The sequence below is a fragment of the Esox lucius genome, chromosome 19, assembly GCF_011004845.1.
Source record: "Esox lucius isolate fEsoLuc1 chromosome 19, fEsoLuc1.pri, whole genome shotgun sequence".
NCBI classification, from domain to species: Eukaryota; Metazoa; Chordata; class Actinopteri; order Esociformes; family Esocidae; genus Esox; species Esox lucius.
In genome coordinates, this window is record NC_047587.1 from 20,690,565 (window position 1) to 20,717,554 (window position 26,990).

At 41.2% G+C, this 26,990-nt stretch overlaps 4 protein-coding genes across 4 annotated transcripts in view; all 4 read right to left on the reverse strand.

Moving 5' to 3' along the window:
• otogl (otogelin-like) overlaps positions 1 to 10,343 on the reverse strand; it is a 37,485-nt gene extending 27,142 nt beyond the window's left edge. Inside the window, exons 1-18 of the mRNA XM_020056712.2 lie at positions 10,240 to 10,343; positions 9,655 to 9,697; positions 9,409 to 9,454; positions 9,156 to 9,234; positions 8,932 to 9,024; positions 7,864 to 8,140; positions 6,970 to 7,175; positions 6,179 to 6,303; positions 5,964 to 6,070; positions 4,278 to 4,384; positions 4,064 to 4,189; positions 3,619 to 3,727; positions 3,496 to 3,542; positions 3,219 to 3,364; positions 2,992 to 3,124; positions 1,255 to 1,432; positions 1,014 to 1,138; positions 712 to 921 (exon numbers count right to left, since the gene is read on the reverse strand). Coding sequence (XP_019912271.2) covers positions 712 to 921; positions 1,014 to 1,138; positions 1,255 to 1,432; positions 2,992 to 3,124; positions 3,219 to 3,364; positions 3,496 to 3,542; positions 3,619 to 3,727; positions 4,064 to 4,189; positions 4,278 to 4,384; positions 5,964 to 6,070; positions 6,179 to 6,303; positions 6,970 to 7,175; positions 7,864 to 8,140; positions 8,932 to 9,024; positions 9,156 to 9,234; positions 9,409 to 9,454; positions 9,655 to 9,697; positions 10,240 to 10,309 — 2,227 coding nt within the window. The 5' untranslated portion in view covers positions 10,310 to 10,343. The remainder of the gene's footprint in view (positions 1 to 711; positions 922 to 1,013; positions 1,139 to 1,254; positions 1,433 to 2,991; positions 3,125 to 3,218; positions 3,365 to 3,495; positions 3,543 to 3,618; positions 3,728 to 4,063; positions 4,190 to 4,277; positions 4,385 to 5,963; positions 6,071 to 6,178; positions 6,304 to 6,969; positions 7,176 to 7,863; positions 8,141 to 8,931; positions 9,025 to 9,155; positions 9,235 to 9,408; positions 9,455 to 9,654; positions 9,698 to 10,239) is intronic.
• Positions 10,344 to 11,413: 1,070 nt separating this feature from the next.
• Positions 11,414 to 15,971, reverse strand: LOC105022217 (synaptotagmin-1). The gene is made up of 9 exons (XM_010890455.3): positions 15,735 to 15,971; positions 14,161 to 14,305; positions 13,824 to 14,002; positions 13,575 to 13,697; positions 12,720 to 12,887; positions 12,442 to 12,609; positions 12,209 to 12,326; positions 11,987 to 12,120; positions 11,414 to 11,900 (listed from the first exon to the last, which is right to left on the reverse strand). The coding sequence occupies exons 2-9, from the start codon at positions 14,300 to 14,302 to the stop codon at positions 11,694 to 11,696; spliced, it is 1,239 nt and encodes a 412-aa protein (XP_010888757.1). The 5' UTR covers positions 14,303 to 14,305; positions 15,735 to 15,971; the 3' UTR covers positions 11,414 to 11,693.
• Positions 15,972 to 16,888: 917 nt separating this feature from the next.
• On the reverse strand, positions 16,889 to 21,495 carry LOC105022218 (calumenin-B). Its single transcript, XM_010890456.3, has 7 exons — positions 21,412 to 21,495; positions 20,545 to 20,771; positions 20,231 to 20,424; positions 19,961 to 20,127; positions 19,803 to 19,863; positions 19,332 to 19,531; positions 16,889 to 18,566 (listed from the first exon to the last, which is right to left on the reverse strand). The coding sequence occupies exons 2-7, from the start codon at positions 20,766 to 20,768 to the stop codon at positions 18,462 to 18,464; spliced, it is 951 nt and encodes a 316-aa protein (XP_010888758.1). The 5' UTR covers positions 20,769 to 20,771; positions 21,412 to 21,495; the 3' UTR covers positions 16,889 to 18,461.
• Positions 21,496 to 22,027: 532 nt separating this feature from the next.
• gtf3c6 (general transcription factor IIIC, polypeptide 6, alpha) lies at positions 22,028 to 26,918 on the reverse strand. The gene is made up of 6 exons (XM_010890457.3): positions 26,388 to 26,918; positions 25,487 to 25,567; positions 25,306 to 25,369; positions 23,617 to 23,661; positions 23,430 to 23,537; positions 22,028 to 22,788 (listed from the first exon to the last, which is right to left on the reverse strand). The coding sequence occupies exons 1-6, from the start codon at positions 26,409 to 26,411 to the stop codon at positions 22,661 to 22,663; spliced, it is 450 nt and encodes a 149-aa protein (XP_010888759.1). The 5' UTR covers positions 26,412 to 26,918; the 3' UTR covers positions 22,028 to 22,660.
• Between the last annotated feature and the right edge of the window lie 72 nt (positions 26,919 to 26,990).

Sequence of the window (26,990 nt, forward strand, 5' to 3'; positions counted from 1 at the left end):
CTAGACACACCACCCCTACACACAAACACACACCTCCATCATCCCACCCAGACACACTACCCCTACACACAAACACACACCTCCATCATCCCACCCAGACACACCACCCCTACACACAAACACACACCTCCATCATCCCACCAAGACACACCACCCCTACACACAAACACACACCTCCATCATCCCACCTAGACACACCACCCCTACACACAAACACACACCACCATCATCCAACCCAGACACACCACCCCTACACACAAACACACACCTCCATCATCCCACCCAGACACACAACTCCTACACACAAACACACACCTCCATCATCCCACCTAGACACACCACCCCTACACACAAACACACACCTCCATCATCCTACCCAGACACACCACCCCTACACACAAACACACACCTCCATCAAACCCCACCCAGACACACCACCCCTACACACAAACACACACCTCCATCATCCCACCCAGACACACCACCCCTACACACAAACACACACCTCCATCATCCCACCCAGACACACCACCCCTATACACAAACACACACCTCCATCAAACCCCACCCAGACACACCACCCTTACACACAAACACACACCTCCATCATCCCACCCAGACACACCACCCCTACACACAAACTCACACCACCATCAACCTGCACAGACACACCACCCCTACATGCTGATCCCACTCCGACACACGACTCACCACACTCTGAGACGTGGGCCCGGTAGTTGACAGTGATATGGTGTTTGGAGCAGAGATAGGCGTAGTGGGCCAGGGCTGTACACAGACAGGTGTTACCACAGCGACAGGCCTGATAGCGACACTGCTGCTGGTACACACTGGGACTGATGTAACCATGGCACGGAGCAAACACACTAGCCAACAACACCTCGCACAGAGTGGCGTAGAACACTGCAAAACACACACGGAAGTTCAAAACAGAGCCCCCTGCCAAATGGCGGTCATGGGTGATGTTCTGAGGTCAGGTGTTAGAGGTTGGTTACCATTGTGCTGGTTCATCTCACAGGGGTCGATGATCGGCTGGTTGATAGGGGCGGAGCAAGCAGATGATACCCTCCAGGCACTAGCATGGAGCTGGGGAGTCCCCTCTATCATCCCTGCTGGAGACCTAAACACACACACAAACACAATAGTATGAATATACTTACTATAATTCTAGCACTTTGGATATTAAGATAGTTGTCAATGGTCAGCATAAGAGGAAGTCATGGTGTATTTCCTTACAAGAAGTCATCCCGAAGGTTTCCATTAAAGGTTCCACAGAGGCCCAGTGTTTTGCCACGCCATTGGCTGTCCAGTTGTAGATAGACACGTCCACCACGCCAGTCATAATGCAGGCGCAGTCCAAGCAATGTCCTCAGCTGGACGAACACCGATGTTAGCTTCCGCACCTCAACTACATCTATATAAACATTAAATAAGATGTTCCACAAGGCTATGTGTTAGGACAGTTACAATTCACAAAGTGTGACACTAACAGAAAGCCATAGTCTGGTGACATCCCTGATAGGATCATTATGGTTCAAAAAGGCAGACACTGACTACAGTGGGGAGAACAAGTATTTGATACACTGGCGATTTTGCAGGTTTTCCCAATTACTAAGTCTGTAATTTTTATCATAGGTACTCTTCAACTGTGAGTGACAGAATCTAAAACAAAAATCCAGATAATCACATTGTATGATTTTTAAGTCATTCATTAGCATTTTATTGCATGACATAAGTATTTGATCATCTACCAACCAGTAAGAATTCCGGCTCTCACAGACCTGTTAGTTTTTCTTTAAGAAGCTGTTCACTAAGTATGACATTAAATAAGGTGTTCTACAAGGCTATATGTTAGGACTGTTACTGATCACTAGTTATGACATTAAATAAGGTGTTCTACAAGGCTATATGTCAGGACTGTTATTGTTCACTAAGTATATTAAATAATGTGTTCTACAAGGCAATATGTTAAGACTGTCACTGTTCACTAAGTATGACATTAAATAAGGTGTTATACAAGGCTATATGTTAGGACAGTTACTGGTCACTAAGTATGACATTAAATAAGGTGTTCTACAAGGCTATATGTTAGGACTGTTACTGTTCACTAGGTATAACATTAAATAAGTAGTTCTACAAGGCTATATGTTAGGACTGTTACTATTCACTAGTTATGAGATTATATAAGGTGTTCTACAAGGCTATATGTTAGGACTGTTACTTTTAACTAGTAATGACATTAAATAATGTGTTCTACAAGGATATATGTTAGGACAGTTACTGTTCAATAGTTATGACATTAAATAAGGTGTTCTACAAGGCTATATGTTAGGACAGTTACTGTTCACTAAGTATGACATTAAATAAGGTGTTCTACAAAGCTATATGTTAGGACTGTTATTGTTCACTAAGTATATTAAATAAGGTGTTCTACAAGGCTATATGTTAGAACTGTTACTGTTCACTAGTTATGACATTAAATAAGGTGTTCTACAAGGCTATATGTTAGGACTGTTACTATTCACTAGTTATGACATTAAATAAGGTGTTCTACAAGGCTATATGTTAGGACAGTTACTGTTCACTGAGTATGACATTAAATAAGGTGTTCTACAAAGCTATATGTTAGGACTGTTACTGTTCACTAAGTATAGCATTAAATAAGGTGTTCTACAAGGCTATATGTTAGGACTGTTACTGTTCACTAAGTATGACATTAAATAAGGTGTTCTACAAGGCTATATGTTAGGACTGTTACTGTTCACTAGTTATGACATTAAATAAGGTGTTCTACAGGGCAATATGTTAGGACTGTTACCGTTCACTAAGTCTGACATTAAATAGTATTCCACAAGGCTTTGTTTATAACTGTTACTGGTGTCGTAATACATGCTACCTAATGGTGATCATATCCATGTTTATATTATATCATACAATATTAGTAAAATAATCAATCAAATTATTGTATCATACCATCAGTGTAGGGCAAGGTAGGGACAGGGTTGACCCCAATAAGCACCTCCCCCTCCCTGGTCAGAGTCACCTGGTGACTAACATCTTCATCCAGAATTACCACCACAGACTGTATACACACCTGCTGCTGGGCCTACATACACACACACAAACACACACACACACAGTGTCAGATTGCAAATGTGTGTCTCCTCTGGTATCCTTACAGAATGTGTACCTGTGTGTACCTCTGTGCAGGTTGTGTACTGCAGGGTAACAGTGAATCTGCTGCCACTGCGACTCTTAGCCAGGACGTATTGACACGCCCCAGGCTGCAGAAACATCCTCCCATCGAACGACGTCACAAACACATCACCAACTACTGAACACTCCACTGGAGAGAGAGACAGAGAATCAGAAAAAGACAGAGTGAAAACGAGATGAAGAAGGCAGACACCGAAAGGTGTGACAGTGGATCGTTCTGTTCATGAGTTTCTGATTATAAGACTTGAAAAGATAACTGACCTGTACAGTTGTTTTCTGTGCAGTTCCACACTCCTCCCATACATACACTGTAAACATGCCACAGGTTAGTGACACACGTACAGACAACACAACCCAGCGTACACGCAATTTAAACACCCTCACCAGCTGCTGCATCCCTGCTCCAGAATATTTCCTTGTGCATATGAGGTGCCGTGGTAGACACAAGGACACTGAGACACCGCGATACATGTCCCATTCTGCAGAATCAAGCCTGAGGTGGACGTACAAAAAATGGGTGAATGTTTGCGTGTATGTTAGGGATGCGAACAATGCAGTTATTGGCAAGGACATAAGTATTCAATTACAGCAGTGAGTGTTTTGTGTAGTCCTATTTTTGTGTAATCCAATTTTTATAACAATGAAAAACCTGTCTAATAAAAAAATTAATTTTACAAGTATGATAAAGGCTGCCTTTATAATTGGTGTGCTATTTTCCATATGTTTGTAAAAAAATATCCTAAATATGCAATTAATATTATTTAAATAGTGAAATAATTTAAAATGCTTATGCCAAGTGTCTGTCTATGTGTGCATAGTATCAGTGTACCGTCCGGGCAGTAGCATCCATCCAGGCAGTGTAGGTTAGTTCCCAGACATTCTTTGTCAAAAGTACAGGTGGGAGGACAGCAGCTGATACAGTCTCTATGGACAAAACTCTCCTCACAGCCGTCATCTATACAACAGTAAGATAAATCACTTCAGAGAGTGTCTTTAAACAATGCCACAAAAATCTGGGTTCATGGTAGTACAATGTTACTGACTGCAGGATGGAAAGCTGTCCCTCCACTCGCGCACAGGGTATCCTACATGACTGCAGCTTCGGGTGTACTCCACAAGCGCACGGCAAAACGTCTCCTCATCATCGGACCTGGATTATAGTAGAAACCCAGGCAACATTCACACCAAAGCCAGATAACATTGAAACCACATTCAAATTACAACCAGGTAACACCCAGACCTAGAAAAACAGCGAGACAACAACCAGACAACATCAATCAAATGTATTTATAAAACCCTTCTTACATCAGCAGTTCTCACAAAGTGCTTTAACAAAACACCCAGCCTGAAACCCCAAGGAGCACTATTGTTAGGAAAAACTCCCTAAAAGGGGCCGAAAAACATTCACAAATCATGGCGAGACTACACTGTGAAAAAGTCAGACAACACCAAGACATCACTCAGCTATGATGTCTTGGTTGGGCTGGATGGATGGTAGAAAAGGTTCACAGGTAAAAATATGTAGCACGATATTGATTGGCCCATACTGTAGGGCCGCAAAGTTAATCAAATTATGATCAAAATTGCATATATTGGCATGTTGGCATGTACAACATCCAAAAGGCCAGCTTCCACAGTTTTCTCTATTCTTTGACACTGCCAACATAACAGAAAGAAAACTGTGGTAACTCCTCTGATGAAACGTGCTTGACTTCGTTCACAGACGCTCTACATTCCCTCACTCAGGAAGGCACATGATGACAAACAGTAATTTAGTGCATCATCTGTGTTTCTTTAATTCAGTTAGCACGACACAGGCAAATATTCCCATGATGTAATTCTACACTATGTTGTGCGGCAGGACAGAGCATGGATTTTGGCATTGATGTGAAGGACTACGTTGTTGCATAAATGCTGTCCAGAGAAGACCAAAATCGCAAATAGACACTAATATGCTAATAAAAAAACAAATGTATTTCCTTTTCTGTTTCAACGTGAACAAATGTGCGGCATGAATGCTTTGTAAAAATGAAGGGTAGCAACGTCTTTTTCCTCACAATTAACATGCATGAGGGTAAAGGAAGTTAAAGAATGCACTCAGATACAGGCGTCAAACAAAAGGCCACAATGCAATCATTGCTGCGCGAGTCAATAATCAGAAGCTGTCCCTATTAAAAAACATCCTGCAGTGAAAGTATATTACATATTCTAACTATGCACCTACGTAAGAACTCCTAAATCATGTTGTATTGCAATTAGAGGAAAAACCAATAAGCTACGATATATGCCGTTAGTGTCCAAAATTCTACATATACTTTATTTTAAGACCATATCGCCCAGCCCTCATTCAGACAACAGCCAGACTACACTTTTAGAACACTCAAACATACACCTAGACAACAACCAGACAACACTCTGACAAACAACCAGAATACAACCAGACAACACTCGGACAGCCAAATGAAACCAGACTACACTCAGACAAAAACCAGACCACTCTAAAACAACAGTCCGTCAACAACCAAACCAAAGCCAGACAACACTAAAACAACAGTCTGACAAAATCCAAACAAAAGCCAGACAACACTAAAACAACAGTTGGACAAAAACCAAACCAAAGCCAGACAACACTAAAACAACAGTCCGACAACAACCAAACCAAAGCCAGACAATACTATAATACAATATAGAGAGATAAAGAGTTCCATCCATTCTGGGCTGTTACTTACACACAGAGGTCGGAGACACAGCTGGCCACGAAGGGGTTTGGATCCATATTCTCATGACAGGACAGGAAGGGGAAGAAAAGAAGAGCGCTGCATTTCTCTATGGCATCCTAAAAATACACACACACACATACACCATTCTCTGTCAATAAAACAGAAATAGAAGCACACAAACAAACCAGGTTCAAGTAACAGGATCACAAACAGACTTGTCTTACATCCATGTCAGACTCAGAATGGCAGGGTCCAGTGAAGTCTATGTCCACCAGAGGGCAGCCTCTCTCATGGGGCAAATCTACTGACCAGCTGTTAGCAAACACTGCTGGCTCTTCTGTCTGCACACCTATATATATTTAAATACACACACAGACACACAAAAAACTGAGACAACACACAGTTAAGGATTGTCTCCAAATGCCATCTAATAGGAATAATAAAATAACTGTATAATATATATATTCTGTATAATATATACAGCTCTGGAAAAATTAAAGAGACCATTGCACATTTTTCTTTCCTTTCCAGAAATGTTGAAAAGGAAAGTTTTGAGTGAGGAACAGAAGTGTTCAATTTGCAGTGGTCTCTTAATTTTAACCATTCTGTTCCTCACTCAAAACTTTCCTTTTCGACTTTTTTGGAAAGGAAAGAAAAAGGTGCAATGGTTTCTTCATTTTTTCCCGGAGCTGTATATTGGAATATCGTCTCGGTTTTTGTTTTGCTTTTTACTCGGCTCTCATCTCATCTCTTTTCCTGTCCTCTCATCTGTTCTCCTCTCATGTCTAGTCCTGTCCTCTCCTCTGCAGGTCATGTTACAGAACTAGGACCTCCTGGTCAGTAATAATAACTATAATGATTCCCAATGGTGCTGAGAAGAGAAAGGTTGTGATGGAGGGATGATTGGGTGCTGAGAGAGAGGACAAGAGCTGCTGGAGGAGGGAGGATGAGAGGCTGGTCAGACTTGTCTGTCCAGTCTTCCAGTAGCCTTTGATGAGATGTGTGTGTTTCTCACCGCGGGCTGTGGTGAAGTCATCACTGGGTAGGTTGTTGTAGTTCCCACAGAGGCCACAGGGGGTGCCGTGGTGCTCTTCAGACATCTTCAGATACACACCGCTACTTCCATCCCAAGCCAGAGAGAAGCCAAACACGCTCTTCACCAGAAGGTAGTCAGCCAGACGCTCTATAAACACTCCTCCGATTGTCTGTGGCAGGCTTAGCCTACACACGCACACACACACACACACACACAGACACACACACTTACATACATTAGTTTAACTGATTTTTATTTTTGTGTTTTACCAAAACGTATTTTGTTTGTGGTCTGTAACTGTTTTTGATTCTGCGCACTACAAAAGTATAAAACTTAAAAGAAGCTACATGTATTGATGTGCTGAAGGGCTCTGTGCACGGTCTGTGTGTCCCTGGGTTAGGGTATCTGACATACGTAATCCTCCAAAATGGTATGTCAGGCATGCTCTGATTGTACTTGACTTTCAGGGGGTGTTACAAGTTTATGATATATATATATATATATATATATATATATATATATATATATATATATATATATATGCTTAGAGGCATTTGTTTAGCACACCTAAGGGACAGCACAGACCTTGCCAGTCCCAATATCTACTAAAGACCTGAGGTCAATGAGGGAATAACACCGATGTTTAAAGCAATGTACTGTACTTTGTCTAGTGTTATCAGTGAGCGTCTATTTTTGTCTGTTCTGTGATTTTTTCTGTTTGTTTTCAATCAGCGAACCTAAACTGTATGTGTAAACATGCATACGCAAGGCCCAGCTGTGAAAGACACCTGGTCTCAGTCTGTGGTTAATAATGATGAAGGTACCACACCCCACACACGCACATTACAGGACACACTGACTACGCTCACCCACCTGCGGCCCCCCTGGTGGACTTGGTACCCAGAGATGTGGATCTCCTCCTCATTGGGGAAGAAGAGACTGAGAGCCCTGGGACAGGAGTACACACTGCCCTCACACACGCGGCTGTTATGGAGCCACACGGTGTACTGGGGGGTGGGTGAGTGGCAGTCCTGGGCAAGGATGTAAGAGCAGCTTCCAGGGAAGTAGAAGTAGTTGCCATCAAAGGTCTCAAAGTGGTGCTGACCCCAAGACCTGCAGATCCCATCTCTGTCCTGGCCCTGGTTAACGACTACACACACATACACCAACTCTGAGTCCTACGTGGTAATCTCACGTTAACCTTTGATAGTGTGAAATTGGGTAGGGGAGAAACAAAGTGGGGTCGAATCGGTAAAAATATAATATACACATATAAAAAAATAATAATAATGTAATCCAATAAGTTGTCGTCTAGTATTTCAACAGTATCTGTGATCTGAAATAATGCTTTGTGGAACAGAATAATTCATCTGAAATCATATTTACATACATGTTACCTAAACCCTGTGTGTGTGCGTTTGGTTGTGTGTGTAGGGGGCAGTTGGTCAGCCACAATGCCAGCTCTCTAAAAGCCACTCAGTTACAGGAAACCCCAGTATCTGTGCCATACCAGGACAACTGGACCCTGTGTCAAACAGAGGTGGTGCTGGGACTTCACCCAGGTGGTTTACATGTCTTATTATTAAGTGAACTGGAACAGTGTATAATGTAGTTCCTCCCTGTCTACTTCACCTGGGACAGGAACTCTACAGCAACACTTCATATTCCCAAAGCTGTTGTGTTAACCATCCCCCCACCAAAACCATGACAACATGAGAGCAATGAAGAGACCCTGCTCCGAGACACTGTGTAGTCCACAGAAACACAAGCCTAATCCTCCAGACTCAGTCACACACACACACCAGACGCAACTGAGTGTTTGTGAGTGGATGTGGTTATTAATGCTGCTTATTAATGATTGTTGATTGATGTGTCAGTCTAATCAGACACACACCAAAACACACTGTGGTTCTAAGTTCAGGATGCGTGTGTGTTACTCACTGATCTGGCAGCGGTCTCCGAGGGCCTGGAACTGTGCACAGTCACACACACCCCCCTCCTGACACCAGCCCCCATTTAGACAGCCACAGTACTCTGCGAAAACAGTGTCCTCAAGATCTTCTTTGGAATTGATATTTACCCAAACTGTGAATAATCATCTTAGTACTGAGTGTCTGGAGCCACATTCAAAGAATGTCAACACGTTAGTGTGTGTGTGTGTATACCTGAGGAGGCATCGCGGGCGGTGTAATTGTGTAGAACACTGCGAGGGACAGTTGCTTCGGACAGAAGAGGAGTGAATGTCTGGAGAGGAGGAAACACTGAGGATTACACACCAGCACACCTATCAGTCTCAGTTTGTTGGTCTACGCTGTGTGTAGCTGCATGCCTGGGCGCCCTACAAAGGCTACTTTGTGCCGGTCAGGGTATGTGGGTGTCCCCTGACCCCTCTGGTACTCTTAGGTGTAGTGTACCTACCTCCTCCCCTAGGAGATCCCGTTTCCTCCGCAGTGCATTAGCCCTCCTGCGCGCACACACACACACACACACACACAGGGAAAGAGATGAGCATTATGAGGAGAAACATACAAACTGAAGTGAAGTGCACTTTAGACCACTTGAATATGGCCAAACGTGCACACGCTCACAAGCACACACATATCATCTTGGCCACGATGTTTAATGAATGTTTTTATCTCTTCCTCACATCTTCTCTTCTTTTACCTTTGTAATCTTCCGTCTGTCTCTGTGAGTGGGCTTTGAGCTGCTGAACACAACAAACAACCATCACTAAAACATTGCAATCTGTGTTGTTTCATATTGCTGTATTTATTATTGATGTATTACAGGGTTCAACTACAAAAGTTTTGCTTCCTGGATAAAGGTGACATTGATGAAAAGTAAAATAATAATAATAATAAAAAACACTATCACAGATCTGCAGTCAACAAAACAAGAAAATCATAAAATTATTAGTTATTTTAGGATCAAAGGCCAAATTATTGAAGAGCATGTAGAAACAACTCTCAATGATTTATAAAACTATCAGTTATAACCTATTTTTATAAAATGGAAAACAATAATATTTTCACAAGACTGCGGGAGTTGAAATACATGTGACTAACTAGCTGGAACAGTACAATTATCGTCCGGTATTTCATAACGCGCAAACTGCAGAATATATATTTTTTAATCTGGAATCACGTGTAATTATGATAAACGCGCGTGCAGCACAGTAGCCTGCTCATCTATAATTACGTGGTCAATTGTGGTTTAGGGGTGCTGTGGGTGTGCGGTTGGGAGACTAACCTTGTGCCGTCAGCAGCTGAAGGAATGAACAAGAAAGTAGAGCCAGTTTTACCCCCAGCGGAATGTTCATCTCAGAGTTGATCAATCAGAAGTTTAACGGAACATTTCAGAGGACAGACCGGGGAGTGGATAAACTCTGTTCGTTACCGTGCTTCCCGTGGTTAACATTCACGCGCACAGCGTATGTTGAGCAAGTCCCTCAGAAGGATGACGAACGTATCAGTGCACCTGCGCGCAGGTGTCTGGGTGTGTGCGTGAGGTTTTGGTGCGGAACAGGTGACATCAAACAAATTACTAGATTTAAACACCGCATCTGTTAATCTTGTGGTTAATCCGAATTTTAAAGGAACAACAAAAAGTTTGTGTGCAGATTGTAGTTACGACAGTGCACAGGAGCGTGTAGACTTACCCACAGTAGTCATTGTCAGCGATAGAGAAGGAAGAAATGAACAGCTTCGAGTTTAGTTTTTTAATCAGAATGATTCATATTTTGTCATTTGTTGTTGTTATTATTTAGTCATTGCGTATTTTCTTTTCTTTTATTACTATTATTTATATTTGATAATCTATTTCAAATTGTCTCAAACTTTCTTATTCTCTGACCTTTTAACTTTGCCTTTGTTTATGAACCAAGTATAGCAAAATCACATTTTGATTTGTAGTCTTTACGTCCAGAACCAGTAAGATTTTCAGTACTATGTAATTCAACCTTAAAATGTTTATGTGTTGTTAAATCAGAAAAATTGGGAAATATATCCTGTCCCTATTTATTTTTTAAGCAGATGTTTGGATTAAGTGTTTGGGGCAAAATTCGCCATTGGGTTAGTATTATCATTCAGATTAATGTTATGGTTACGAATTATTGATTAGGTTTAGGCATTAGTGCTAGGTTCATTTGAAACATAAATGTTATTGATTGAGGGTAAGTCAGGGTTAGGTTGAGGTTAAAGTTAAATTTAGGGTTAATGAAAGTATGTTTTTTTCTGCGGGAAATCAGTTATGGTGTCCATATTAACATACCTGCGCCAGTGTAAGGCATGCACTCCCTCTGCTGGCTAGTGATATGAATCTAATGATTGAAGACAGACACCAGCAAAAATCTCAGAATGTTTAATCACACTGTAATACGATGATACAATAATTTACATGATAGTTTTATCTTAATATCCTAGATGGTTAATATGCCCTTAATACTTTACAGTAGAGGAGGAGATTTGGGTAGGAGGCGTGAGTGAGGGGGTATTGGGGGAATAGGGAGGTGGCTTGTGTTTTAGTTTTGCGGTGGGCAGTCCTCAAGTACTAGGAGAATAAGGACATGGGGGTACATGAGAGATGGAAAGGTATCAGGTGGTATGTGAAGATTTGGGGTTTGGGAGTTGGTTAAGTAGGCATTAGGGAGGGATTTGGGGATTGGGAAGTATATGTCTATATGAAGGCTGCCTATTGATGTGACATTACTTCCTGATGGCCAGTTCAGTGTTGACTTCATCCTCTGCTTTCAGGCAGTGCCATTGTGCAATGGGCCGGCGGGGGTTTGCCAGCATGTCTGACCAATGACGGAGCTCTGTGCCGGTGCTGGTTCCGCCTAGAAACACCTTCCCGATGGCGTCATTCTTGCCAATCTTATCATAGTCCAGCACTGTCACTGCAACCTGCACCTTCTACACAAAGACACAGACAGTCTTCTTTCCAAGGGCCACTCTTATGAACAGAGATATATGGTAGTAAGGGATGATAGTGTGTGTACCTGTATCTGTTCAAAGGGCACCTCGAAGCTGAAGGACTCGTTGTAGTAAGGGTTGAGAGTGTTTTTCTTAATGCTGGTTTTCTTCTTCTTCAGTCTCTTTCCATTCTGCAGTAGGTGAATCTTTACATAGGGGTCTGACCGAAGAGACAGAGGTCAGGCTAACACGCGCACAAACTCACAAATACACACAGTCATACGCACCCATGGTGCCGCTCAGCTCACCTGACAGTCCTCCTACATCCATCTTTTTCAGGTTTTTGGCCTCCAGGACTACAATGCTCAGTTTCCCTGCTGTAGGAACATACCTCAAAGACAGACAGATATCACCCAGACGCTCTGACTGGAGGGGTACAGAAGAGAAAGGGTGAAGAGAAGGGATCAGTGAGGACGGTTGGTATGGGAGGGGGTGCACTGACTTGTTCCTATCCATATCCTTTGGAACTATCCATTCTCACTTCTTCTTTCTCTGCCTTCTTGAGCTCCCGCCACTCCTGAGTAATCTGACTGAAGTCCAGGCTGCTCATTGGTACTCGTAGTGCTCCAATAGCATCGTGTTTAGAGAAACGATCAAAGTCATACACCGTCATCACCAGAGTCCTGCCTCCAAGCTCACTGTACGGTACCTACACACATTCAGTATACACACACACACACACACACACACACACAGTACTTTGTTTAATGTTGGCTCATGGTTTAGAGGTCAGTGGTTGGAGATTAGCTGTTAGGGTACCTTGAACGTGAACGTCTCATTGAAGGTTGGGTTGAGAGTCTTCCTGTGGACCTTAGTTTCAAACTTTCTCTTCTTGTCTGGCAGCAAGTAGAGTTTAACATATGGGTCTGAACTCCCACCCACATCCATGGCTGGGAGATCACAGGCCTGTAGAATTCCTACTACCATCTATACATCAGAGAGGGGGTAAAGTGGAAGAAAAGTGGAGGAAAGAAAGAAGAGAATGAACAATATAATATATCTGAAGTTATAACATTTGTTCGAAGGACTGTAATGTTTTATTCAGACAGGCTGATCAGCAGCTCGCCAGGACCTTGATGATCAAAATCCGACGGGTTAATTTGACGCTCCTTAGTTGCTAGGTTAGCTGAATCAGACTGGTTCATTTGATGCTCCTTGTTAGCTAGGTTAGTTGAATCAGACTGGTTCATTTGATGCTCCTAAGTAGCTAGGTTAGTTGAATCAGACTGGTTCATTTGATGCTCCTAAGTAGCTAGGTTAGTTGAATCAGACTGGTTCATTTGATGCTCTTTAGTAGCTAGGTTAGCTGAATCAGACTGGTTCATTTGATGCTCCTTGTTAGCTAGGTTAGTTGAATCAGACTGGTTCATTTGATGCTCCTTATTAGCAAGTTTAGCTGAATCAGACTGGTTCATTTGATGCTCTTTAGTAGCTAGGTTAGCTGAATCAGACTGGTACATTTGATGTTCCTAAGTAGCTAGGTTAGTTGAATCAGACTGGTTAATCTGTTGCACCTCAGGAACTTGGTTATCTTAATCACACTGGTTAATCTTCTACTCTGCATGATTTCGGATATCTGAATCAAGTATGCAGGGAAAATACAAAAGGTCTCACTGTGTTCTCTGTAAAGTTGTAGTCCAATGAGAACTCCAGTTTGCCCAGTTTCACGTCTTCTTTGGGATCCTCCTCCTCCCTGCCAGTCAATCTAGTCTCTGTGTCCCTCTCATCCTTAAGAGGCTACAGGACAAACACACACAGACTAACAAACAGCTATACAAAGCCTAATCTGCGTTACACCATGCTATTTATTCAACATCGTCAAGCAGAGTTCCACAGAGAGTTGACTGTATAACACATGTTTACCTCAGAGTTACCTCCCTCCAGCTCAGTGTCCCCGTTGGACACATTCTTGCCCTTCTTCTTCTTCTCCTTGTCTGTGCCCTTGTCTTTCTTTTTCAGACATTTCCTCCACACACACAAACAGCATGACAACACCAGAAACACACTCACAACACATAGAGCTATAATAGCCCATGATGGCACTGCACACACATGCATATACACACACATGCACACACGCACGCAGGGATAACATATCGATAGTGTTTAATATAACATCTTCGGGTATTGTATTTCATTTTAATGCCTTATGCGCCTGAACTGCCTTTTAACCAAAAAATTTGCTTAATTTGTAACTCACTTTGCAAGGAGTGCAACTCTTTCATAAACTTTGTAGGAGCGTGGCCTCCTTGCCAATGTTCTGGGGTTGTTGTGGCATTAAGGCTGGTTGACAGAAGAGCGGGGCTGGGCTGTGCTAAAGCAGCCCTATGACTGCCTGTCATCACCTAGAGAGAGAGAGAGCAAGAGAGAGAGCAAGAGAGAGAGAGAGAAAGAAGTCCACCATCTCATGGACTTGTGGTTACAGATGTGTATGTATGTGTATGAATTTGTGAGTATGTATTAATATAGAACCAGAAGTCCTCAGAAGTATTATAACCCATGACAAATCATGACAGTTTTATTTTGCCTGGGATTCTAATTAGTTATAATTTAGGTTTAAAAAGAGGTTTAGTGTTTAGGGTTTACAGTTATGATTTCAGGTAGGTTTAGATTCATGGTCGGATTAGTGTTTTCAGTTTAAGATAATTTTTCGGGTAATGGGTAGAGAAAAATAGGACATCTCATTGGAATATATTTTGGTCCTCAAAACATCCTTACGGACAGTAATAGAAATGTGTGTATTTGTGTGTGCATGTGCCTGCGTATTAAATTTCCTCTTGTGTTTCTGCTGGGTTCGCACTAAGGCCTTCTGTACACAGGATACACAAGCCTGTCAAACCTGCTGACCACACAACAGATGGAGAAGCGATGAGGACAGAGAAAGGATATTATGAGTGTAAGAGCTCTCTTGGAAACAAGCAGAGAAGGATTTTATTCCAGTGTTAGGATGGTCCCATTTCGCTCCCTTCACTTTTACCCTGGTGCTAACCCAATTTGCCCTTGACATTATCCATGTTAGCAGCACATAATCCAAAACAGTCTGGCGTCACACAACTACTGTAACATGCAATGATTATGACATCCTAATTTAATCACTGGAGATATAATACATTTACATATCACTGTTAGGTCTTCACAGTAAAATAAGACATCAAACTCTAAACCACTTAATCTCAAATATGACATACATTTAACCATCTGTCAGGTCATTACTATATAATAAGACATCTCTTTAACCATATTTCAGGTCATTACTGTAAAATAAGACATCAGACTCTAAACCACTCTATTAAATCTTTACTGTATAATAAGACATCAGATTCTAACCCACCTCTGTTGACTCTTAACTGTAAAATAAGACATCAGAATCTAATCCACTCTGTCAGGTCCTTACTGTAAAATAAGACTTAAGACCTGAAACTAAAAATAGCATGCTGTGTATGGTTCTAATATTCCTCATTTACAACCAAAACTGGAAATAGAATTCACCATAATCCAGTTATATATCTAACCCTAAACCAACATTCCAAACCTTTCATATCTAAGCAAAACCCTGCATTCTTACCCTAAATCAAACCCTACAAGGAATACAAATAAATGTTCATGGATTTAAGATTTTTAGTTCAGGACTAGGCTTTATCTGCCCCTAAGAAACTGTGGAATACTTTATCTAACATTAACCTAAAACTGTAACCCTAACTCTGCTCAACTCCACTCATCACTGACCACACCCTCAGGGAGAAACAGTCATCCAAATATATATGGAGTCCTTACCTATTTGTGTGTGTGCCCCACTGGCCTTGGTTCTGTCAGGCTGCAGCGTGGAGAGAGTGATGAGTCCCAGGTACACCTCTGCACAAGAAGAGAGGTGAAAGACGGGAGATGATAACAGAGGTCGGGGATGAGAATTGAAAGGATGAGGAAGGGAACAGAGAAGAGGATGGGAGGCGAGGTGGCAGCTTGTTTGTTTTAACCCTCTGTTCATTTATCAGAGGCTATGAAAATAGGAGCACAGGCATGGCAGGAAAAATGGAATGAGCGAGAAAGGGGCAGGAGTGAGGGCATCTCTGGTTGGCTGTGTGGAGGTGTGAGTTTTAGTATGGGGATATGCATGCTCCATGGGGTACATCCCAAGGGGTTGAGTCCTTCTGGTCCAAGCCCCGCCCTTTGTGACCTCTGCTGCACCACCCACATAGGTCACCCTGGCAGGGACATTGATTAATATTCATGGCTTTGTGACAGAGCTTTTTATAGGCTCATTAGCATAATGAGATTTCAGCAGGAGACAGCATCTACATTCAGCTGAATGACTGGTATTAATCTATTAACCTTCTGTGAATGTATCCTGTATAACAGTTTGTGTCTACGCTGTGTACGCGTTTGTATTCTATTCATCTGTGATTGCGCCTTAAGAATCACTGTATGTCTGTGCCATTGGACATGCACATACTGTTAAATACATTTAATGTTTTCTGCGGTCGATACCATCTTCTCTCGTATTAACTCCATAAATAGACGCTGCTGCCTGAATTAGAACTGTAGGATGCGGTTTCTGCAGCAATGTTGGGATCAAGTTCCGGCCCCACCCAGTTCACCTTGACCCAAAGGAAACAGATTCATGCACATACACACATGCGCAGAGCTTACAACTCTGTTGATCACCTTGCCCGGTATTCTGTAGACAGACGTTCTATTGATCTGTGTGTTGATGTGTTCTAGGTGAAGACATTCTGTGATGGGAAATTGTGAAATTCCCCACCAGTGTATCACTGGTTCATTTTGTAAAAAACATTGAAAGGCAAATTTGTTTGTTGACCTTAATGTTGAAATCGTGGTTGAAACATACTGCATAATATGGATTATTCTGTTTAGTCTAAAACCCATCTGGAGGTACAGTGATTATATTTATATAAAATCACCATCACACATTGGTACTCCACACATCCTTTTAATCAGAAAAAAACATCTCCACCTGACTGACAATATCACACTGTTGACAAGGCAACAAGTGACAACTTATGTACAAGGTAGTACTGGTCATTAGCGGTAGACATGGCGCATTGAGCATGTAAAAAAAACAACAGTTATATCATACAGATTACCATAATATTCTATCATTTTATAAGATAGGGAAACACTTTACTACAACACTCCATCATAGAGGCTTCATAACTGTCATTAACTATCATACCAACAGTGTGACTGCCAATCACAATCTACTTTACACTAGAAGTCATAGCATATAACATCTGTTAAGTCATTGTTATGGCAGAAATATGTAGCCCTTACGAGAGACGGTTTCGGTGAAGTTCAACCAGATCAATAAAAGTGGTTATAAAGGATCATCCAGTAAGTTATATAGTCCGACAATAATAACTAAGGACCTGAAGAGGCAAAATTCTGACTCCGTAAGCCTCCAAAGATGAGTGTAATATGTGTGTTCATAGAATGTGTTATGTAGTGTTCATGAGTGTCTAGAATGCTTGAGTGTTTAGTGGTAGAGTATATGATTCTGTAGATTCTTAAAACAAAAAGGAGGCACTCAGTGGAGAGACACACAGAAAGGGAAGAGAGACAGATGACACGTCCTAAATTCTAGGGTTTTACATTTTTGCTTCAGCCTGTACAATCACGGGGCTATGAATGTTTTCAGAAATTAGGAAGCAGGAAGATCTCAAACTGAAGTCATGTTATGTGATCTACCAAGAGCCCAACCAAGCTCAAACACACACATAGGTACTGAACCCTGCACCCGTCAGGACCTAGCAGAACCAGCCCAGTCCTGGCGGTGCTGACGTATCACACTGGTACAGTCTTCATGATTCTCAGATGTGGTCCACTCCAGGGGTATCAACCACTAATCTGGCCTTTGCAAAGCCGGGCCACATTTGGAGTGTGGCTATTAGGACAATGTTGCTGCCAATCAAATAACAGCAGTTTGTGGAGGTAGTCCATAGAGTGGTCAGCTGTGTTACGTCAGCCTCACAGTCAAGTGTATAGCAGACACACAAGGCTATACACCATGGGTGGAACCAATTCAGTTTGTTTCTAATTCACTTGAATTCCTGAATTAAAACATTAAATTACCCCAATCGGAATACATACAGTTCTGCAATAAATTGCATGCCTGGTAGATAGTTTAAAGATACCAAAATGAAAATACTACCTCGGTAGTATTCTACACATAGTTTTTTTACGAAATTACATTGGATCTGCAAACGAAGACAAAACTAAGGAAATGCTGTGTAACTTGCCCATTGTTCAGATTGGACGAGGGGGTGACGGAGGTGAATCCTGAACCAGGTGTTTCCTGATGTCCAAAGTCATGCATTACAACAGGATGTGTATAGCAGGCCAGGAAATCAAATAAATTATTGTCAGAGGCATCAGAATGAAAATGTCACTCCATTACCCATAGTGCACTATTTAGGAATTGGGATTTCAGCTCCACAACAGGAACGACCTGAAACTGAGCCTAACCCGGTTTGGGAAGTGGAAGGATTAGAATTCATCATGTCTGGCCAAGGCCTCGCCAAAGTCTGTAGCTTGACTACCCACGAAGAGGTCATACTTCTCAACGATCTCTGCCTTGGTCAGTTTGCCATCCTATAGAGGGAAAAGAAATACATAGGTTTAGTACTTGCTGAAACACCCCCTGTCATTTTACACACACAGGTGTTTCACTATCAAAGTGAGGGCTGCCAATTTAGTACCACATTTGAGTTGTTCTGTCCGTAATATGGACTACTACATTTCAGACATGATGATGGTCTTCTGCATACCAACCCTACACAATTGGTTGGCTCAGGAAGGAAATTCCACAAATTAACTTTTAACAGAGCACACCTATTATTTGAAATTCATTCCAGGTGACTCCCTCGTGAAGCTGGTTGAGAGAATGCCAAGATTATGCAAAGCTGTCATCAAGGCAAAGAATCAAAAATCTTAATGTATTTTGATTTGTTTAACACTTTCAGTTACTACATGATTCCATGTGATTCCAGTGTGGAAAATAGTAAAATAAAGAAATACCTTTGAATGAGCTGGCGAGCCCAAACTTTTGACAGGCACTGTATATGTACATGTGTGTATGCATGTATATTATAAATGCAGCCCAAAATGAGAGGTTTGAAAATTTCCCAAACTGCATTATAACATAGCTTGAATGTTAAACCCTAACTCAATGTCTACACCTACATTTAAGCCCAATACTAAGAGTAACCCTAAATGTGTAACCCCTAACCCCTAAAATGGAAATGTACTTTTTCATCATAGGGACTGGCAATAGGATCTTATAAGGGCAGAATTTTTATGTTTTACAATCATTGTGAGTAGTTCTGGTCCATCTTTCATCTGTGAAAACACACACACCTTGTCATTATCTGACTCATAAACCAGATGTTTTGCTTCTGCCTCTGCGTGGTCATAGTCTGATGGGAGGATCCAATCTCTGGTCTCCTCTTTGTCCATGCGGCCATCTTTATTTTTGTCTCTAAACTCAGTAAATTGTTCTCTCTCGGTCTTCACCCATTCTGGCTCTGATGGGTCACCCTCCTGGTTATACATGTCACCTAGAGGAGAGAAGGCAGAGGGGAAGAAATAAAGATCAAGAAGCTCTGCTGATTACATACTGTAACTCTGGGTCCCCTATGTACTCATACAGTTGTTATTACAGGTTATAATTAACCCATGTTCTCCTCCAGGTGGTATTACAGGTTATGAAAAACCTATGTACTCCTCCTGGCAGTAATACCGGCTATAAACAACCTATGTAAAACTCCAGCCATTCTTAATGTAATGTATAATTTATATGTACAGGAGTATTAACAGATAACAGCTCACCAATATACTCCTCTAGATCTATGAACCCATCTCCGTTTTTATCAATGTCCTCCATGGTCTCCTACAAAGGGAAAAAAACATAGATGTTAAAGATTTGGTACCATAATCAGTAAATACTTTGTGTGTATTCCACACAGTAAATAGTGTGTATAACTCACCAGTACAACTATGTCCTTCATATGGTCATACTCCTCAGGATGGAGGAAGGCTGTAAACTCCTCTTTATTTGCCTTCAGGTCTGTGTCCTGGTCAGCCATTTTGAATCTCCGCTCATCACGTGACATCATCTGTCTGTAACTAAAGCCATCTTCTGGGTCCGGATCATCTATGGGTCAAACATACCAAGCCTAAATCACACTTCCTAGTATTAAGGGACTGATCAGGGTTGTGTCATATATTAAATGATTTCATTTTGTGTGTGGGCATACCTAGTATATATCCATATGTAGCGTTCTTGTACTCCTCCCATGACACCAGGCCATCTCCATTGAGGTCGTGACCTTTCCACTGGCGGTCCACGTCATCATAGATCCACCTCTTCTGACTGTGTTTTATCCACTTCTTCATCTCCTCCACTGATACGTACCCATCACTGTCCTCATCTATCCGTTCAACCAACATACTGCATGTAGGGAAAGACAGGTAAGGTGTGGAACCAACTAATCTCTTAATTTCTCGCTTTCAAACTCGATTTATGGTGAGGGTGTGAGAGTGGAACCAATGTGTGAGTGATTTTCATTACCCCAGTCTTTCCTTGCTCTCTTCAGGTGTGAGCTGATCGAAGGTCTTAGCCTCGTCCTGTCCAAGAAATGCCTCATGGTCATAATCAAAGTTCTCTGCATCATCATGGTCGCGGTTGCTAAGCGGGTCGTCGTGGTGGACACGGTCCTTCTTCTCGCTCGTTGGTTTACTGGAAGCATAGACCACGCACAGCGCGAAGCACATAACCAACGGCCTCAGCTCCATTCTCTGACACACAGACACACACAGTCAGAGACAGGAGAAAGTAGTGACACAGGAGAACTAACAGTGTTTACAACAAATTATGATTCAGTGTGACACTGAATTTAGTTGACAACAATAATTTGTCATTAGTGTACCATACACAGATTAAGCCTAGTCTAGGACAAAAACAACAAGCTCAATTGAGTTTTCTATTGAACTCGACTTTTAGTCCTAGAGTACTCTAGGCTTAATCCCTGCGAAACCGGCCCTTGTTGTCGGTGTGACGGCCTTAGCAAGTTAGCAACCAACCTAATATGAAAGGGATCAGTTTGTGCAACTCAAGATAAATTAGACAGAGCTTCGAACGTAACTTAGTGATAGTATGTTTGAGCACTGACAGGACAAGTTATGTCCATGTGGAACGCTATGTCACAGATGTCCTCTAACAATCTCTATGGTACCGCCAAGTTACCCGTTACAGTTGGCTAGTAGTAGGCTAGCTAATTGTTCGATAAGTCATGATTGCATGACCATGACAGAGTTTGCATTAGTTTTTTCTTCAGTCTGTATAACGTTAATGTTACAATACCATAAAAACAGGAATTATTTTAAAATTGACGTAGGTTATTTATTTATTTTTAAATAAAAACGTTATTTCACTCACCACCGGTCCCTTAGAATTTTTTTTCCGATTTTGAACATATACTAGAGATACACACCCATCGCCGTAACGCAATTTCCGGTGCAAAACCCCCAGCCAGCCAATAGCGACTCAGACACGATTGTGTACTGCCGCCCACTTCCTCTTCAAGACTCATTCAGTCTTGTGATTAGCTAATAACCGCCACGTCCTCAAGCGTGTAAAGAAAACCACTTTCACCATTCACAAAAACAGCAGCACTTGTCTGGCAGAAATTAACAGGGCAACATTGATTTATTTCGTTGCACAACGATTTCTGGTTTTGAGTTTCATCACACATTGCCGAATGAGCGTCTGTATGCCGCCTACATAGTAATAATAAAAACATGCCATTGTCATCATCAATCATTGAAACACGGACTGAATGAAATGACAATCCCACTTTCGAAATGCTATAATGGAGATACTACAACGTATAAAGACACACGCACGCACACACATGGGTGTAGAATACGGGGGGATTATGACTCCCTCCCATATTACAGACAAGTCAATGGGACCCCCCCAAGAGTGAAAATCCTGGGACCCAGTGACACTGACCCCCCCCCCCCCCCATCCATCACACAATATGGTATTAAAGTACACATTGTCATATGATATTTAATATTTCCACAGCATACAGAATATAATAAATAAAAACATCTAATACAAATAATCTAACGGTGCAAAACAACAACTGGTTTCAAACAAGAGTGACAACTGATTATATCCTTTTGAAACAGATGTATCCTCCCGAAACAAGCTGAACCTTATTTTGACTGGGAATGTGATTTGAGACAGGGTTAGGGAATCCATACACAAAGCAGAAAGCATTCAAGCATTTGCCATATCTTCTTTCCGTGGGGGCAATCTTTCAAAAAGAGATGCAATTATGTCAACAGAACTACACTTGTCAGACAGTGTGGTGTGTGGATATTTAATAAACAATGTAGCAAGTTGGCTAACACGATCATCATTCCCTTGCTTGGGAAAGTGCACTTGTAAACGCACTCGGATGTGACCGTGTAAAACCTCATTCAAGATCTGAGGGTACAGTCTACTTTGCGATTGGAGTCCAGTAAGGGTGAGGTCCACTTCTAGGAACAAAACTTTTAGCCCAGTTCCATCTTGCACCATCAGCTTCCAATGCCTAGCCACTGGACTTCCTCTCCCAGGGAAGAGTGAAAATGATGACCTGATGGCTTTAAATCTATACATCTGATGGCCTATCTGGCTACTCCATCTGTGCCTGAACCTCTTCTGCTGGCTTGGAGGTCCCATTTTGGTTCTGGATGTAGTTAGTGGGAGAGTCATGTCTGGCTGGGGACATTCCATCAACCACTGGCTGAAACTGGAAGTCTCCTGCAACAGCACAGCAAAAAAACAGTCAAAATTCAAGCATCTAGACTTTTCATTAAGAAGTGATGACTTCAAAGATCTCAATGTTTCACTTTGACTCTAAAGGAAATGCAATTCTGTAATAGATGTTGGTCCAATATGGACAGTTAAAGGGATAGTTGGTTTGCATACCAATTATTTTGTAAAAATAATAATAAACACATTCAAGAATTCTGTGATTGTTCCCATCAAGTGCAGATTGGACCATTAACATATTTGATGTGTTAAATACCGTTATTTAACAAATCCATTTTAAAACGCAAAACTTGTAAATGGTGTTCCGTAGCGGAGAGCTTTAATATTTGTTTTTCCTTGTTTGTTGTACACATTTTTTGTTTGGCAACAATCAGCTCTTTGGGATTGGGTTAGCAGATTGCATCTCAGCTCATCTGACTCTACTGTCCCCTAGTAGTATTGCAGTTTCCCCCACCCGTTTGTTGTTTGATTTAATACAGTTTCAGGAAGTATGAACTTAAACACATTAATTTTGTCACATTCTAAACAAATTCAGCAACGAAAATGCTGAAGCATGCCGAGGCTTTTATCAGTCCAAAATAAAAAGCCTAGCTCAACAGCGTGTTACAGGGGTGAATTAGTGAACTAACCTGAGCTGTTGTCTCCTTCCTTTTTCTCAGTAAGGAAGGTTCTCTGCATCATCAGCTTCTTCACTGTGTGACACTTATAGTTCAGCTTTGGACTGGCCTGGTCTTCGCCTACAACACACAGACACAGCAGTTAGAGCAAATGAGGATCAGTTCGTCTTTAAAACTCACCACTTGTTAAAAAACTCACCACTTGAAGTTCCCTCTTCAAAGAGCACACAGGTACCCAGAGTATCTGTCAGGAGAAATGGGAGACACTCAGAACGGCAACAACAGACCACAAACAATTCCTAAACACAAAGAAACATAACTGTAGGGGCTAAACTATCCAATAAAATAAGCAATGAAGCCGCAGAGTTCACATTACGTAGATTTCCAATTAGCACTATACACCGATTAGCCATAACATTATGACCACTGACAGGTGAAGTGAATAACACTGATAATTGTTGTCATGGCACCTCATTTAGCTAGTTGGCCTTTATAATCAAGAAAATATATGTGTAAGTTACTAGATTTATGATGACGGAGAAACAATTAAACAACATAGAAAATCATTCAATGTTCTTATTTATTCTATTTGTATGAGCACAGATACGTTTTAGGAAGGTTTCTCTAAAGTCTTTGGTCGAGAAAATAATCTTTTAGGAAGGTTTCTCCAAAGCCTTTGGTCGAGACAATAATCTAAAGAGCTAAATTGTGTCCGAGCAGACACTCCTTGATTCCATTTCTTGCTGGAAGATAGTGTTAAAACCTGGCGTTCTCTGAAAAACAAAAATGGATTGTGGGTTGTTTGACTAAACCATATGCATAAGCGAATATTGCACGGAAGAAGCAATTATATTGCCTTTTAGCCATGCAAACTAGTCGAAGTGCACATATTATTGTTCCAGCTAGCACAATTATGGTTTCATGTTTGCTAGATAGCCATCAATGAGTCTCTTATGGCAATGCATCTAACGCAACTGATAGCCCAGATTACATTTTGATTGGTTTTGATGTTTACTTTGTTCTTTCTGTGTTCTGTTGTTATAGAAAGAGCCCATCAACTTCAACCTCATTTGAAACAAAAGTCTGTGGTAATTGTTCCAGCATCAATGGTTGGAGGTGACACTGCTTCAAACCGGTCAGGATGCTCATAGTAATGACAATGTCAGATCCTAATGGAGTTATTGAACCGATAAACAACTCACTGCCAACAGGTTGCGTTAACTACCTTTTGGAGCACAGAATGTGAAGTAGATTTCCACCTCCTTCATCCTTCAAAGAACTGGAGGATTTTATTCTTGAACATGGTGCAAAATCCCACAATACAATCAATCAATCGTATTTATAAAGGCCTTTTTACAACAGCAGTTGTCACAAAGGGCTTTTACAGAGACACCCAGCCTTAAACCCCAATGAGCAAACAACAGTAGTGTTGAAATACACAGTTCAGGACGCATATGACAGAATACCAAAAAAGATTGCAGGTGTTCTGCATGCAAAGGATGTTTTTTCTACTTATTACTTCCTTGACATTAATACAGTATATAATAAGGTGTTTGTAATTCTGTCCACCCGCAGTAAAATGAAATGTAAAGCAAAATTGCAACCAAAAATCTATTTAAATCTTACAAAATTAAACTTTTTGTAAATATACATTAATTAATTATAACCATTTGGTTTCTAAAATTACTCTTCTGGAACGTGGGGAATTAGAGATCCATAGCCCATCTTCCCTATAGACTCGTGGCAGGAATATGGCCACTCTTTCACTTAGAGAATCAGGAGTTGGGATGAAGCCATGCTACTTTTATTGATCTGCCTGACCTAAAGTGGTATTCTTTAGGAACTCAGTCAAAGACAAACAGAATCCAGTATCAAATAATTGACTTACCTGCATATTCTCCTGCAAACACGTATCTCCCCACCTGCATCATTGGCTGTTCACTGTCAATGTCCTTCAACACAACAAATAGACAATCAAATGGAGAGCAACTTAACAAGTTGTAACTAAATTATTGCTGTACTACCTAATGTGGTAAGCAAGGCAGAGAGAAAGAAACTAGATTACTCACCAGTATTTTGCAAGTGCCCTGACACTTTGTCAAAAAATCTGAGTTTATAATGCCTGAGAGCTCAACCACAACAATCTGCTCCTAAAGGGAGATGGATGTTAGAGAATGAGAAAGAAACAGAAAGTGGAAGAGGGAATGTTGTATTAACATTGGAAAATTACTGAAGGCAATATGACAGATTTACCTGTGTTTTTCTAAATTACTGTATTGGCCCTTTGTGCACCAAGGGAACATCCCAATCTCTAATTGTTCTCAAAATGTGCAGTTGTTCATCTACAAAATACAACCCCATTTCCAAAAAAGTTGTGAAGCTGTGTAAAATGAAAATAATGCAATGATGTATAATTTCTGATAGACCCATCCTCTCTGGAATAATCTTTTAATGCCAATCATGTTACTGACCTGTTGCCAACTGACCTAATTAGTTGTGTGATATTGCACCAGTCTTTTGTTGCCTCGGTCCCAACTTTTTTTAAACGTATTGCTGGCATCAAATTCAAAGTGGAAATTCACAAAGGAAATTACTAGTATAAGAATAATTCTAGAAAATGTATATAGCCCAGCTAAACCAAGCCAATGTGATTTTAGATATGTATACTACGCTGTATAATACTGAACGAGCGTACACTTCAGAATGTAGGCTTGATTATTGTGATGCAGACTCATATTAGGTGAATCACAACATGACCACGGGTACTCGCATTTCATTGGTTCTGCTGCAAACCAAAACCCTTTAAAACTGAAACAATAGGTCTGGACACATGTACCTATTTAAATTATTCGGACGTTTTCTAAACTGCTCTCAATTTGTATCAGTGCCGTTTCACAGGAAATCCCAACTAAGCTACAGCAAAATAAAGCATGGTAAAGTCACTTTGTGAAAACCAGTTTTTGGTCTCACCTCCTCCTCCCATTCATCTTCCATATTCACGATTATTGATTCGACGTTCCAGGGTACAGCAATCAAACCAAGGCCATCATGTGTTGACTGATCTGTTGAATCTTACGTCGCTAGCTATACGTCAACCGCGCACGCTTCATCTACACATGAACACGTGTTCTACAAAAAATATTACCATGAAGAATTTACTGTATACTAAAGACATAGATGTACCACCTGAATATACTAATTCACCTGATGGTTCAACAGATCAAACGCTATAAAATTACTTAACTACTTCCGGAAATGTGTGCAGTATGGTATGCGGGTGGATCCAGAAAACTTTAGAATCTAAACGAATGTTGCCCCCTAACGGTCACAATGTGTGTGGTTCTTCGGTTTCCATCTGACCAACATGAAACTTTGATGGCCTTCAAAACGTTTGTTCAACCAATCAATGTAATTAAGGGATTCGGTCGAACACGATTTGAAAGCCTTTCTTTTGTAAAAGTACTCCAAAAACAAACTAAAGCATGGCAAAGATCTATTTTGAGGCCTTGTACATGCTTTCTCAGAATGAGATTTATATATATTAATATTTTCATTAGAAACTAGCATCAATTC

Bases quoted from the DNA above. Each gene is read 5' to 3' on its own strand.
- gtf3c6 (XM_010890457.3), bottom strand. From the start codon at position 26,411: ATGGAAGATGAATGGGAGGAGGAG. The intron at 25,568-26,387 runs GTGAGACCAAAA...ATCTCCCTTTAG, and splicing joins AAGATGAATGGGAGGAGGAG to GAGCAGATTGTTGTGGTTGA. The intron at 23,662-25,305 runs GTAAGTCAATTA...TTCTCCTGACAG, and splicing joins GTTTGCAGGAGAATATGCAG to ATACTCTGGGTACCTGTGTG.
- LOC105022217 (XM_010890455.3), bottom strand. From the start codon at position 14,302: ATGACAGGCAGTCATAGGGCTGCTTTAGCACAGCCCAGCCCCGCTCTT. The intron at 12,888-13,574 runs GTGAGACCTTTT...TCTGATGTATAG, and splicing joins ACAACTTTACAGAGAACACA to ATGGTAGTAGGAATTCTACA. The intron at 12,610-12,719 runs GTACCCTAACAG...GAATGTGTGTAG, and splicing joins ATGAGACGTTCACGTTCAAG to GTACCGTACAGTGAGCTTGG.
- LOC105022218 (XM_010890456.3), bottom strand. From the start codon at position 20,768: ATGGAGCTGAGGCCGTTGGTTATGTGCTTCGCGCTGTGCGTGGTCTAT. The intron at 19,864-19,960 runs GTGAGTTATACA...TTCCCTTTGTAG, and splicing joins TGAAGGACATAGTTGTACTG to GAGACCATGGAGGACATTGA. The intron at 18,567-19,331 runs GTGTGTGTGTTT...TTCCCTCTATAG, and splicing joins ATGAGTCAGATAATGACAAG to GATGGCAAACTGACCAAGGC.